This window comes from Pyrus communis, chromosome 3, assembly GCF_963583255.1.
Source record: "Pyrus communis chromosome 3, drPyrComm1.1, whole genome shotgun sequence".
Taxonomy (NCBI): domain Eukaryota; kingdom Viridiplantae; phylum Streptophyta; class Magnoliopsida; order Rosales; family Rosaceae; genus Pyrus; species Pyrus communis.
In genome coordinates, this window is record NC_084805.1 from 7,902,697 (window position 1) to 7,915,950 (window position 13,254).

Genomic DNA, 13,254 nt, shown 5'->3' on the forward strand with positions numbered 1-13,254 from the left:
AAAATGGGCTGCTGACAAAGGGTATAAACAATGCCCAACCAGGCCATTTTGGGCTTGGATGAAATTATAGTGGTGGGCCAAGTCCAAGTTAAAAACTCATTGGTGTGGGGGTTTTTTTTGGGCTTAATATAATTCAGTGATGAAGATTCAAAATAAAGTACAGAGAAAAAAGTTATTTAGTTATTTAGTACTACAGTTTAATGGTATTTCTCTTTATTTTTAAGTGAGAGGTCTTAGGTTCGATTCTCACCAAAGGCGAATTTGAACCACATTATTGTTAGCTTATTGTGAGGCTGGACCTACCTTCTCTGTTTAGTGTAAATAATATCGTTTGTTCATAAACATATTGAGAAAGAATGCATAACTCTGTAATTTAAGCTTAATCTACTATGACTTAAGTCAAGATTATTTAAAAAGAAAACTAATGAAAATGCCTTGAAAACTTTGAGTTTTAACAAAAATGATAAAATAAAGGGTAAAATGAATAGTATCAAGATTGACTTTTTAGTGTAGAAATGTGATTTTTTGTTAAAGTAAATAGTACCGGAAGCTTTTTGTTAAAGTTTTTTATTTCAATGGGATATTGTGTACTGGTTGTCTTAGACATTTTGGAGACCGTATACGAACTTTATAAAAGGACCTTCCTTAAGATGAGGAAACATTTTAAACCATTTTTTCTTCTAATATCCTTAACTTTTTTAAACTCTTTTTTCCAAACTCTTAAGCTGAACTTTTGTTGCAATTACAGGCAAATTCAGGTTGTACCTCTCCTTGTTTAATTAAAAAACAAAGGGAAATGGATGCTTTCAATTTGTCAACACGTTGGATATGAGAAGTTGATCAACAAACAAACGTCCGACGAGGTCACAAATATTGTTGGGATTTCAGCATCCAATACAAGTAGATAGCTTGTTCCAACCACTGTTTAGGCTTATGCTACCAAAAATCCACCTTTACTTTTTGAGGTCATACCCAACCTCACCTGCACTGCATCTGCATGTCTGGGTTGTTAGAAAATGCAGTCACCAAATTATTCATTTTTCAAAGAAACAAGAGAGAAAATCTGCAGGGAAGAGTTTGTCTCGCGTGATAAATGGAGAAAAGGATAAGACATAGTAAGGTCGAATTAAGTAATAGGTCTGGCTACAATAGTATGTAAGATTTAAACGTTGTAAAGATCCATTATATCCTTATATATCAGTTTTAACATGAATTTTCTAAATCACTAGTGATTCGTACTATGACTGCGTCACCTGTAATTTGAAGAAAGTTGAGATTTCATCATAAAACTAATTGACAATATGAAAAGTAGCTCAACTTCTTATAAGCTCATGCAAGGTTTCTCCTCCCATCGGTATTCATTCTCAACATAATGAGAATTCCTTTCCCCTTTTCATTTTGGGAATTATTTCTAACAAGTTTAAAGAAATGAACACATTATTCTAATCAACTAATTTAATATTCATTAAGCTGCATTTTTCTTCTGTCTTTCTTTTCGAGCAAGAAAATGCAGTCATGAAACTATTGACTTCCAAGAAATAAAATCTGCAAGAGTTCCTCTCTCATGAGTCACCACGAATGAGATAAGGATAAGATAAGGTAAAGAGGCAAACCTAGACTTCTAGTTAGATTAGTAATAATAACAGAAAGGAATGCTAATAAGATCTGATGACTGGCATGTTCTCTAATTAAAAATTATTTTGTCTAATTAAATTTCATTAAAACTTCGATTGAGAGAGGGATTGCTGAGTCCCAATTGATCGTGTAAAACTAGCAAGGGATGGATTACAAAATGTTTAATAGGAGGAATTAGAAATGTACTATATGCACATCTTTTAATTATTGAAATATCTCACATCCAACGTATTTTTGAAAAAAGAAATGTTTAAATATCTTAACCTCGCTTCAACTAATACCGAATTTTTTTGTGATAAAACTTTATACCTAATGGATTGAGCATGTGGTAATTATAAAGCTAGGGATAATATCGATGTTGTTGGAAGTGGGCCTTTGGTTCGTCTATCTGATAATTCAACATGGTATTAGAGCCAGAGAGCGGGTCTGTATTGTACTGCCATGTGATGGGTGTGTCCTCTTGGCCCCGCGTGTAAGATGAGTCCCCTTGGCTCCACGTGGTTGTCGATGTGTAGATCTCCCATGTGTGACCCAGTAATTGGGTCCCATGTGAGGGGCATGTTGAAATATCACACATTAATCGTATCTCTGGGAAATAAGATTTTAAATATCTTAACCCCGCTCCAACTAGTTTCAAGGCTTTTTGTGATAAAACTTCACACCTAACACCTGATGTGATAAAACCCCACACCTGACACCTAACGGATTGTGCACGTGATAATTACAAAGTTAGGGATAATATCACTAAGTTGGTGATAATATCAGTGTTGTGAGAAGTGGACCTTTGACCCTTCTTTTTGATAATTCAACATTAACTAAGTAGCTATATAAGTTAATCGGTCTCACATACCTTTCTAATGCTCATGTGATTTATTTATAATATCTTTTATCTAATATTTTGTCACCGCTTAACTCTAAGACTTGAAAATTCCTAACATAGCCTTAAGAGAGTCTCTTACAATAAATGGAGGATCTATCCCATCTGAAGTGTAAGAGGGTGAACACATTACTAACTAGCTGATTTAATCTTAAAAAAACTCTAAAACACTAGGAAAAAAATTTATTCTTTAAGTGAAAAGTAATTTACTTCGGCAAGGTTGATTAGATTAAAATTCTTTAGGGTGTCCTAACTTATTTTTCACTTATGTGACTGAACCATAAACAATTCTGTTTAGATTATAATAGCCTTCAGTGTGAATGCGTTAATTACTTCAATAATTTTTTTATGACAAAAAAAAAAAATCAAATATTTGAAGTAAATAAATAATATTCGAACATGATAGAAGAAATCCTTTATAAACCAATCAAAGCAGCCGAATTCATATAATAAAATCGGTCTTTCAATTTCCATTTACATTCTATTGAATTTACATTACGAATAGAGAAAATAATATTTAATAAACAACTTATTGAATTACATTATTGTTAACCCAATGTGTGAGGCTAAGCCCACCTCTTCTCCTTTAGTGTAGAAAACATCGTTTGTTAAAAAAAAAAAAAAAACTTTCATTTGACAACTAATTGAATCATATTAATATGCACGTGCGAAAGACTTTTTTTATAATTGGCACTACGTGCCTCTTAAGTGTTTAAAAATAGAGAAAACAATACAACTTATTGAATCACATTATTGTGCATGTGTGAAAGACCTTTTTTATCACTGACGGTATGCGACTCTATAGATGTTTTGAATGTGTTTAAAAATAGAGAAAATAATATTTAATAAACAATTGATTGAATCACATTATTGTTAACCCAATGTGAGGTTAAGCCCACCCCCTCCTCTTTAGTGTAGATAATATCGTTTGTTAAAAAAAAAAAGAATCATTTGACAACTAATCAAATTACATTATTATGCGCGTGCGAAAGACTTTTTTTTATAACTTGCACTACGAGCCTCTTTAGATGTTTTGAATGTATTTAAAAATAGAGAAAATAATATTTAATAAACAACTGATTGAATCACATTATTGCTAACCCAATGTGAGACTAAGCCCACCTCCTCCTTCTTAGAGTAGATAATATCATTTGTTCGAAAAAAAAAATCATTTGACAACTAATTGAATCACATTATTATGCGCGTGTGAAAAACAATTTTTATAACCGGCACTACGAATCTTTAAAATGTTTTGAACGTGTTTAAAAATAGAAAAAATGATATTTAATAAACAACTGATTGAATCACAATATTACTAGCCCATTATGAGGCTAAGCCAACACCTCATCCCTTAGTGTAGATAATATCGTTTGTTCGAAAGAAAAAAAAAATCATTTGACAACTAATTGAATCACATTATTATGCGCACGCGAAAACATTTTTTTTATAATTGGCACTACGCGCCTCTTAAGATGTTTTGAACGTGTTTAAAAATAGAGAAAATAATATTTAATAAACAACTGATCGAATCACATTATTACTAATTTATTGTGAGATACTAATTTAAAAAACTGTATAAAAAAATGTACAAAAAGAATTAATTATTAAAAAACGTTGTTTATATGATAAAAATACACATGCATTATTTTGAATTACTTTTGAACTTTTTTGTTTGGGAGACACTTCTGTTCACTTATTTTAGTGAAGGCTGTGACTCTAAAAAACACTGTTCAAAACAGTATTGACTTTTTATATAGGGATTAGGATTCTCTCCCCTTCTCTTTACATCCCCTTCATCCCCTCCTCTCACATTTTCTTATTTTGTTTTTCTCTTATTATAAAAATTTAATATAAGATATTGACATGACTTAACTGTAACCATTTAAATAAGAAGGTAGGGAAGGAGAGGAAAAAAAAAGAAAGAAAAGAATCCTACTCCTTTATATCGAGATTTGACTTATGTGAGATTGTTTAATTAATTGTTTCAAAAAATTGGAGAATCCTATTTTGTCCATGTGGAAAGAAATCCATATGGTCAACAAACTTGTTCTCTACTTAATCGAAGGACGTCATCAGTGAATGTTTTGGCAACCAACAAAAGATATCAATCTCATCAAAATGTACTTGGAAAGGGATCCTCTCCGAATCCGTTTCACTTGATTCTTCTCATTAAACAATCTGGATTTTTAAAATTTAATTCAACGGCTAAAAATACGGACCCATTTTAAAAGTTATAATAGCTTTAGCCGTTTGATCAAATTTCAAGGATTCGGATTGTTTGATGATGATGATTAGGTGGAAGGGATCCGGAGATATCCCTTTCCAATGTACTTGACAACATTTTTGATATAACAATATATTTACACTAAAGAGCAGATGAATAATTGGATGAAACACGTCATTACAAAATTTAAAGTTGAAAATTTTCACTTACAAGTAAAGAAAATTATTATTACACCATAAGACTAATTGGCAAAGAAATGACTCCTAAAACATGAGAAATGATAAAGACACACCCCTTTAAGCTTCTCAAATACCCTTATAAACATTTTAGGTCGAACATGATCAACCACCAAGAATACCATTATTGCCCTCAACTTAACCCCTTATTACTAGGTGGGGATTTTATCACACCATGCCTCGTTGATATTAAAAGTTACGAAACACTCCACAGAGCAAGTACTTCACCAAACTCCGTCTACCATTATAAATGCAATGCCAGTTATTCCTCACCAATCTACAAGACATGCATCCATACAGCTACCTTGAAGACCCCCTCTCATAAACACCGCTATAAATTGGTTAAAATTTATTGCATTCAGCTGACTTAATCTCCCCCACCGCCACCTCTCCACCTCCATTTCTACTTCTGGTTATTAGTTACCGGTCACATTCACCAGAAGCTAGCGCTTCCACCTTCCTTTATATTTGTTTCAGAATCTCAGTTCTTTACTTGTAACCAGCTTGAAATCTCAGTTGGGTAAAAGGGTCCATGGATTTCATAGTGAAGGTTGAGGAATCGAGGCCGGCCGCCAACGGTAGGCCGGCGGCGGGGCCGGCGTATCGGAGCATTTACGCTAAGGATGGTCTCATGGAGCTGCCTGAGGGGTTGGAGTCTCCTTGGCAGTTTTTGAGGTACATTATCATCCCATTTTGGTACTCGCTTTTTTTTTTCGTATCTTGTTAAAATTTGATGTGCGTTATGGATCAGAATAATGTACTTTAAATTGAGTGTCACATTTTTCTGTTGAGGGCAGTTGAATTGAGCTTGTTGTTTGTTTGGATCCTCAGAAAATGGACAGACAAATTTCTCAGGAAAATGTAAATATATTTATTCCTCGTAGCACTCACTCATCCGATCGAAATCAAATTAATAGCAGAAAGGAGAAAACAAAAAAATGGCCCATGCAGGTCTCGAACCTGCGACCTTCGCGTTATTAGCACGACGCTCTAACCAGCTGAGCTAATAGGCCAGTTGATGATTACGCTAGTATAATTATTAATAATTCTATGTTTTAATCACCATATAAAATCTGATTCGAATTTCTGCGTGAATTCATGGCTGAAACTCTGGTGTTACTTGCAGTGACTCTGCTAAGAAATATCCGAGCAACCCAATGCTTGGGCGGCGGCAGGTCACTGACACAAAGGTAAAGCTTCCATTTGAGCAAAAATAGCACCAACCCATTGAAACCCATGAGCTAATTTATTTATTTAATTTATTTGTTTTTCCCAATTAAGATTATCAAAACCCAATTTTTAATAAATTTGTTTATTGGAAATGATAGGTGGGTCCGTATGTGTGGCTTACGTATCAAGAGGTTTATGATGCTGCGATTCGAATGGGTTCAGCCATCAGAAGCCGCGGTGTCAATCCTGTAAGTCACATGCCAATTAAGTATGCATGCGGTAGCGCTCAAACACTAACTAGTTAGTAAGTTAATACGGCGCTAAGTTGACCCTGAATACATTAATGTGCTCCTGTCTCATGGTTTTGATAAGTTATCCATAGTTTTGATGTGATATATAGTTTGCTATGTCGAACTAGTACTATTGTAGTTGAGAGTTGATGTAATAATGGTACTGAAAATAGTTCTAAAAAAAAAGAAAGCAAACTGAGATTAGTCTCATGATGTTTTTGTATCTTTTACACGTTTACAGGGAGATCGTTGCGGTATATACGGATCAAACTGCCCCCAGTGGCTTACTGCAATGGAGGTAATGCTTTGTTTCGCGTTTTCATGATTGGATGTCCGTGTTTATGCATTCCATTCCGCGAAATGCATGCTAATATCGACATTAAATTCTGTGACTACGGTTGAATGACTGTGATGTTGGGGACTGAAGGCGACTTTCTGGCGTAATGCTTGTATGTTTTGTTGATGTTTTACAGGCCTGTAATAGCCAAGCCATAACATACGTTCCACTCTATGACACCCTTGGTATGTTTTTCCTTCTCTTTTGTCAATAGAACTTGGTGTGTATACCACCATGACTTTCAGAATACCTTTATATTTTCTTCGTTAAGATCATTTCCACGGGCAATTAGACTTTTGATGATGGTGGTTGAGTTTGATTAAATATAGCTGATTAACTTGTCACGGTTGTTCGTGTTACAGGTGCTAATGCAGTTGAGTTCATCATCAATCATGCTGAAGTTTCAATAGCTTTTGTTCAAGAAAACAAGCTCCCTGCTGTAAGTGTGCTTTCTATCCATTTCCTTAAGTACAAATGCACAAGACTATTGATGTCATATAGTTTGGTACTAAAAGCATCCTATCCAACTCCTTGGTTCCAAAACCTCAGATAAATACAAAGACCATCTTACCTTTGGATATTTCTACCCTAAATAGTTTGACGACCGTCTTACTTAATTTCCCAATACATATGTGGTATTTTAGTTTTGAATTTCAGTTTTTTTCTTATATGTTCTGATGTCCTGCTCATATGGTAATGCTTTGCGCAGGTTCTGTCATGCCTTCCAAATTGTTCTACCAATTTAAAAAGTCAGTCATCTTCAATTCCCTGAAGATTTGGAATTTGAGGTGCAATTGCTGCAGATTGTAACTCAGTTATGCATTTTCTTTTTACAGCAATTGTCAGCTTTGCAAGTGTTTCTAGCGCTCAAAAGGAGGAAGCTGAAGGACTGGGGGTATCTTGTTTTTCTTGGGAGGAATTCTCTCAGTTGGTAAGTTGTTTATACTTCTCTCTCATATAAATTCCCTTCGTTGGTAAAGGATTTGCCAACTTATTTGTCAATAATGTAAAATGACCTCTCCACACCTTTTCTCAGGGAAATGCAGATTGTGAACTACCTCCGAAACGGAGGACTGACATTTGCACAATAATGTATACAAGTGGAACAACTGGAGAACCAAAAGGTGTACGTATTAGTAATGGAGCAATTATGGCAGAAGTATTGTCTGTGGAGCAACTACTTTTTCTAACAGATAGAGTGGTAAACAACTGAACACACTATTTCCTAGCCTTTTTATGATATATATTGCTGGAGTTTCCAAATTAGTGTTTTTTCTGCCTCTCAAAGTTAAATTAGAAAAAAGGGAGGATAGCTCCTGGCACTTGGCATGCTTAGTTTGGGTGTGATTTGGTGACGAGCATTTTGAGTAGTTATATTGTAGTCCTTAATTAAGATAAATTAGTACCTTCATGTACTTTAAATGGACATCAGAACAAGACTCTACTGAAAAGTCGATGTTGTTGTGGTTGGTCTTTCCAAACAACTATTTAAACTATAAGTAGTAATACCTTGCTAAGCAAGTCATATCTTATTTGAGCCTAGACCGCTTCCCCGCCCATCCCAATGCTACTTGAGCTAGAGCTCATAAAAAAGTCATCTGCTCATTCAAGGGTGCTCATTTGCAGAAATTTTTCTTTCCGAAGTTCTGTTACTGCAATATGAGAAATTATTTCCTTTTGCTAATCATAGTGCATTAAAACTACAATACTGATCTCATGAATCAATTCTATTACAGTGTACGGAAGAAGATTCATATTTTTCCTTTCTTCCATTGGCCCATATATATGATCAAATAATGGAGAGCTATTGCATCTACAAAGGATCCTCTGTAGGCTTCTGGCGAGGAGTAAGTATATAAGACTCGTATATCTTTCAAAGTTATCTGTTTTCTTAAATTTCTGTAACTTGTTTCTGATGTGATTTCTTTCTTGAACTTGGGCAGGATGTCAGATTTCTACTCGAGGACCTTCAGGAACTAAGGCCTACTATGTTTTGTGGGGTACCTAGAGTGTATGATCGCATATACTCTGGTAAAATATACATCTTACCGATCCTGATAAATTACTGTCTTTGAATTTTTTTAATTCTAAATATCTGGCTTAAACTTTGTGCTCGCAGGTATTGTCAACAAAGTTTCATCCGGGGGTGTATTGAAGAAGACATTATTCCAATATGCTTATAACTAGTATGAATCCCGAAAAGCTCCCCTTTTTGTTTGCATTTGCATTCCTGCAATAAAACTAATGAAAGATTTAATTGACAGCAAGTTGGCGAATCTGGAAAAGGGTCTCCCACAAGAAAAAGCAGCACCTCTCTTGGACAAACTTGTCTTTGATAAGGTTTGTTGTTGCATCCTTCGCCATTCAATTCTTGAATAGCTGTTTTACATTCTAACAAAATGGTACTTGTGCTAGATAAAACAAGCATTGGGGGGACGAGTTCGTATATTGTTGTCTGGTGCTGCCCCTTTGCCTAGGCATGTGGAGGAATTTTTGAGGGTCACCAGCTGCAGCACTTTATCACAAGGATATGGTATGGTTGAAGCATCTCTGCTTTATGTCATCTAGGAATGATATAGAGATTGTAGGAATGATGCTGCTAGAATTTACCTAATTGACTAATCGACGTAGGTTTTGCAGTGACCTTATTTTTTAGTGCAATGGAAACAACAAAACATTGATCTAAAATGAATTCAATGTCTTCTTTGAAGAAGCTGGTGTAAATTATTTATTGGTTGAAATATTAAGTGTGTTTTGAAAGTTCAGTGACGCAAGCTTCTACTCATCTGCAGTAGTTTTATAAAAGTTCCCTTCATAATGAAAAAGAACCTTCCATCAACTTGCTAAACTCTTTTACGTGTAGGCCTTACTGAAAGCTGTGGTGGTAGCTTCACGTCCATTGGCAATGTTTTTCCTATGATTGGAACTGTCGGTGTCCCTATCACAACTATTGAAGCAAGGCTTGAGTCAGTGCCGGAAATGGGATACGATGCACTTTCCAGTGTGCCCCGTGGAGAGATTTGCCTGAGAGGAACAACCTTGTTTTCTGGTTACCATAAGCGAGAAGATCTAACAGAGGAAGTCCTTGTTGATGGGTGGTTTCATACAGGTAAACTTTAAACAGTCAGCCATAAAGTTGTCATTTGATGCCCAATGTTTTGTCTTCTTGTGAAGATGTCACCACTGGACATCTTAGAAATTTTTGTTGATGCTTAATTGTTGCATTGAAATGTGATGGTGACTTTGATTTTATTGCAGGTGACATTGGAGAATGGCAGGCAGATGGAGCAATGAAAATCATAGATAGGAAAAAGAATATATTTAAACTATCGCAAGGTGAATATGTTGCGGTAGAAAACATTGAAAGCAAATACTTGCAATGCCCTCTTATCACATCGGTATGTTGCTACTTGCTAGACCGGGCACAAGTTAATCATTCCTATAAGTTAGAACCCACCTCTATTTGCCTCCATATATGAGTTTTTATTTGTTGGTCTTTGTAATTTGTGGAAGTTCCCTCTGGTTTGTTTTTTGATTTTTCTAAAGTTGTGGATTTTCCTCTGGTTTGCAGATTTGGGTATATGGAAACAGCTTTGAGTCGTTTCTTGTTGCTGTGGTGGTCCCTGATCCTAAGGCGTTGGAGGATTGGGCAGCAGAGCGTCACTTGACCGATGATTTCAAATCATTATGTCAAAACCCGAAGGCAAGCAAGTACATTTTGGATGAGCTCAATAGTACTGGTCAGAAACAGCAAGTATGTTGATAATATTTCACCCAATTCCCTGTTTCAATTTCCATGGCATGTATGTCAATGTCTACTCAGCTAACTTGGAACACATTCCTGCAGCTCCGAGGTTTTGAGCTGTTAAAAGCGGTTCACCTGGAACCGAAGCCCTTTGACATGGAGAGGGATCTCATTACTCCAACATTCAAACTGAAGAGACCACAGCTGCTTAAATATTACAAGGTATGCCTCCTGGTGTCGTTTTCTATCTACTGCCTTGTCCAACAAGTCATGACTGGTGGCACCTATAAGTACTTTTTAAGGGCCAACCAATTTTCCAAACACAAGCCCTGATATTTCTCTGTCGAGCTAATGTTAATTTATATTTTGTCGGAATATCATCTGCAGGACCGTATTGATACACTGTACAGCGAAGGAAAAGGAGCAAGGGTATGACAGCGATGTTGAAAGCTGTAAGCTATCGGATCAAACGTTTTTACCACAATTTCCCAAAGATATTATTTCTGATATTTGAGGAACTATGTAAGAAAATAGCGGGTATCTGCTACTCACAAAGACACTGGATGGGCGCGATCCCGTCAAGTTAGTTTGTGTGGAAATAAAGATAATGTAAAAGCTCTTATTCCCGATAATTTCACATATCTGCTACCCAGAGTGTATGTTTGTTTTATTTCCTTCCAAGTAAGAATGCATGATTTAGAGAAAGTAATTATCCTTCTTAGCTGAGGCTACTAGCACAGGTTTGTAACCAAGCAAAACATTAAAGTGATTGATTGATCGCTTAAAGTCCAACGTGGTTAGGTGAGGTTGAATAAAGCAATTCCTCTCTGATTTCTGAAGCCTCAAATGCTTGCGTTTACATTGCTTAGCATACAAGTAAGCGATGTTATGCATTAATTTGTGTTCCCAACCCAACCCAATGTTCTCTGTTCTTTTGGTTCAATTCACATTGGAGGTGTGGTTCTAATGCTTATGTACTGTATCCCACACCAAAACAGACTCGGAAAAAAGAATGACCCGGGAACTAATTCGTTGCGAAAGGCGGTCCATACCGAGCTGCCAGAGCTTCAATACGTTGTGGTTACCCCGGTAAACAGGCGAGATCCATGTTCATCTTGAGACACAAAGTGTAGTGATAGAACCTTGTTCCAACCCTACAAAGACAGAGATTTCAGTAGAGTAGAACACCAATAATGTTCTTTTTTTCGGTCCTGAACAATGATAATATCATTTGTACACACAAAACTGACATGTATTAAAGAATAAGAGCAAATGTATTAGTTTTGTGTGAACAAATAACATTGCCACAAGAACAAATATTCAAACTATAACTATTTTGCAACTACTAAATTAAGAAATGGCTCGTTTGTAGGAACTACAACAAGTACGGTTTTGTTTTTGTTATAGCAATAGCTGCGTTTTCTGTTGGTCGATGAGCCATAGCTTTTCATCAATAAATCCAAGCCAAAATTAAAACCAAAACCAAAAACCAAAAAGAAAAAGTAAAGAACCACCACGGGGTGGTCTAGTCATTGGGGTGGATTTCAAGTCCGTATTTTGCATGACACGTCATGAGTTCGATTCCCAGCATTAGTGAATCACACGATAGTGGCCAAGGGGAGGATAAAATGCTTATGTGAGTCTTCCCGGCTCCTGAAAGGGTGGACTGCCGTGAAGAAGCCACCAGCCGGTCCTTTTTTTTTTTTTTTTTTTTTTTTTAAGTTAAAAAAGAAAAAGGTTAAAAAAAAAAAAGAAATGGTAAAGTAGGCGTAGAATTTACAACTACTTTGGCTAAAGCTAGTAGGTAGGACTGTCTGATGATCCTTGCCCTGCAAAAGTTATGTTTACTACCTCCTGGTTTGGGAGCTTCATTTGTTTTCCTTGTGAGAATACAAGCTTCCACCAATGTATATAGTGTGCAGTTGCAGAAAGATGAGTGTGCGGATTCCAAGCCCGTATTTTGCATGACACGTCATGAGTTCGATTTCCAGCGTTAGTGAATCACACGATAGTGGCCAAGGGGAGGATAAAATGCTTCTGTGAGTCTCCCTGGCCCTGGAAGGGTGGACTGCCGAGGAGAAGCCACCAACCGGTCCTTTTTTTTTTTTTTTTTTGTAAGTCAAAAAAGAAAAAGGTCAAAAAAAAAAAAAAAAAAAAATAGAAATGGTAAAGTAGGCGTAGATTTTACAACTACTTTGGCTAAAGCTAGTAGGTAGGACTGTCTGATGATCCTTGCCCTGCAAAAGTTAGGTCTACTACCTCCTGGTTTGGGAGCTTCATTTGTTTTCCTTGTGAGAATACAAGCTTCCACCAATGTATATAGCGTGCATTGCAGAAAGATGAGTGTGCGGGTGCAAAGCCAAGAGCTTATGCCTACCAACGTAGCACCAAAGAGTGTAAACATGTAGAGAGAAGCTCTCCTATCCGATCAAGCCATGACCAACACAAAGAGAGACTTGTCGAAATAAGTTAGGATCTTTCGAAGAGGAAGCCACACCAAGTTTGTGAGCGTAGGACAATAATAGGTCTCTTCTCAAAGCAATTGAGGAGTCAAGGACTCCTATCATTGCATTTTCTGAAATTTTGCATCCTCAACTTGGTGTTTGGACGGACTTTTCAAGATCCTTCAATCTACAGAGTTTTCAAAGAAATGAAAATTTCGGCAATTTTTTATAAGGTGAATCACTCGGAAGTACAAAATCAGAGGGAAATTTTGATACTTCTCATACTTTTGAGGGAT

At 36.1% G+C, this 13,254-nt stretch overlaps 1 protein-coding gene and 1 non-coding gene across 2 annotated transcripts; one reads left to right on the forward strand and one right to left on the reverse strand.

The window, feature by feature from the left end:
* Window positions 1-5,279: 5,279 nt before the first annotated feature.
* LOC137728751 (probable CoA ligase CCL6) lies at window positions 5,280-11,353 on the forward strand. The gene is made up of 19 exons (XM_068467508.1): window positions 5,280-5,647; window positions 6,099-6,162; window positions 6,301-6,390; window positions 6,674-6,730; window positions 6,906-6,954; window positions 7,132-7,208; window positions 7,479-7,518; window positions 7,606-7,700; window positions 7,806-7,970; window positions 8,506-8,616; window positions 8,713-8,800; window positions 8,889-8,955; window positions 9,034-9,109; window positions 9,185-9,302; window positions 9,633-9,878; window positions 10,028-10,167; window positions 10,341-10,523; window positions 10,617-10,736; window positions 10,902-11,353. Exons 1-19 carry the CDS (start codon window positions 5,505-5,507, stop codon window positions 10,947-10,949), a joined length of 1,977 nt encoding a protein of 658 aa, XP_068323609.1. The 5' UTR covers window positions 5,280-5,504; the 3' UTR covers window positions 10,950-11,353.
* Window positions 5,912-5,985, reverse strand: TRNAI-AAU (transfer RNA isoleucine (anticodon AAU)). The gene has a single exon. It is a non-coding gene; the product is annotated as a tRNA-Ile (tRNA).
* Window positions 11,354-13,254: the final 1,901 nt, after the last annotated feature.

Coding starts and splice junctions, on each gene's coding strand:
- LOC137728751 (XM_068467508.1), top strand. CDS start 5,505: ATGGATTTCATAGTGAAGGTTGAGGAATCGAGGCCGGCCGCCAACGGT. Junction 6,955..7,131: donor TCCACTCTATGACACCCTTG/GTATGTTTTTCC, acceptor TTCGTGTTACAG/GTGCTAATGCAGTTGAGTTC. Junction 8,956..9,033: donor TTCCAATATGCTTATAACTA/GTATGAATCCCG, acceptor TTTAATTGACAG/CAAGTTGGCGAATCTGGAAA.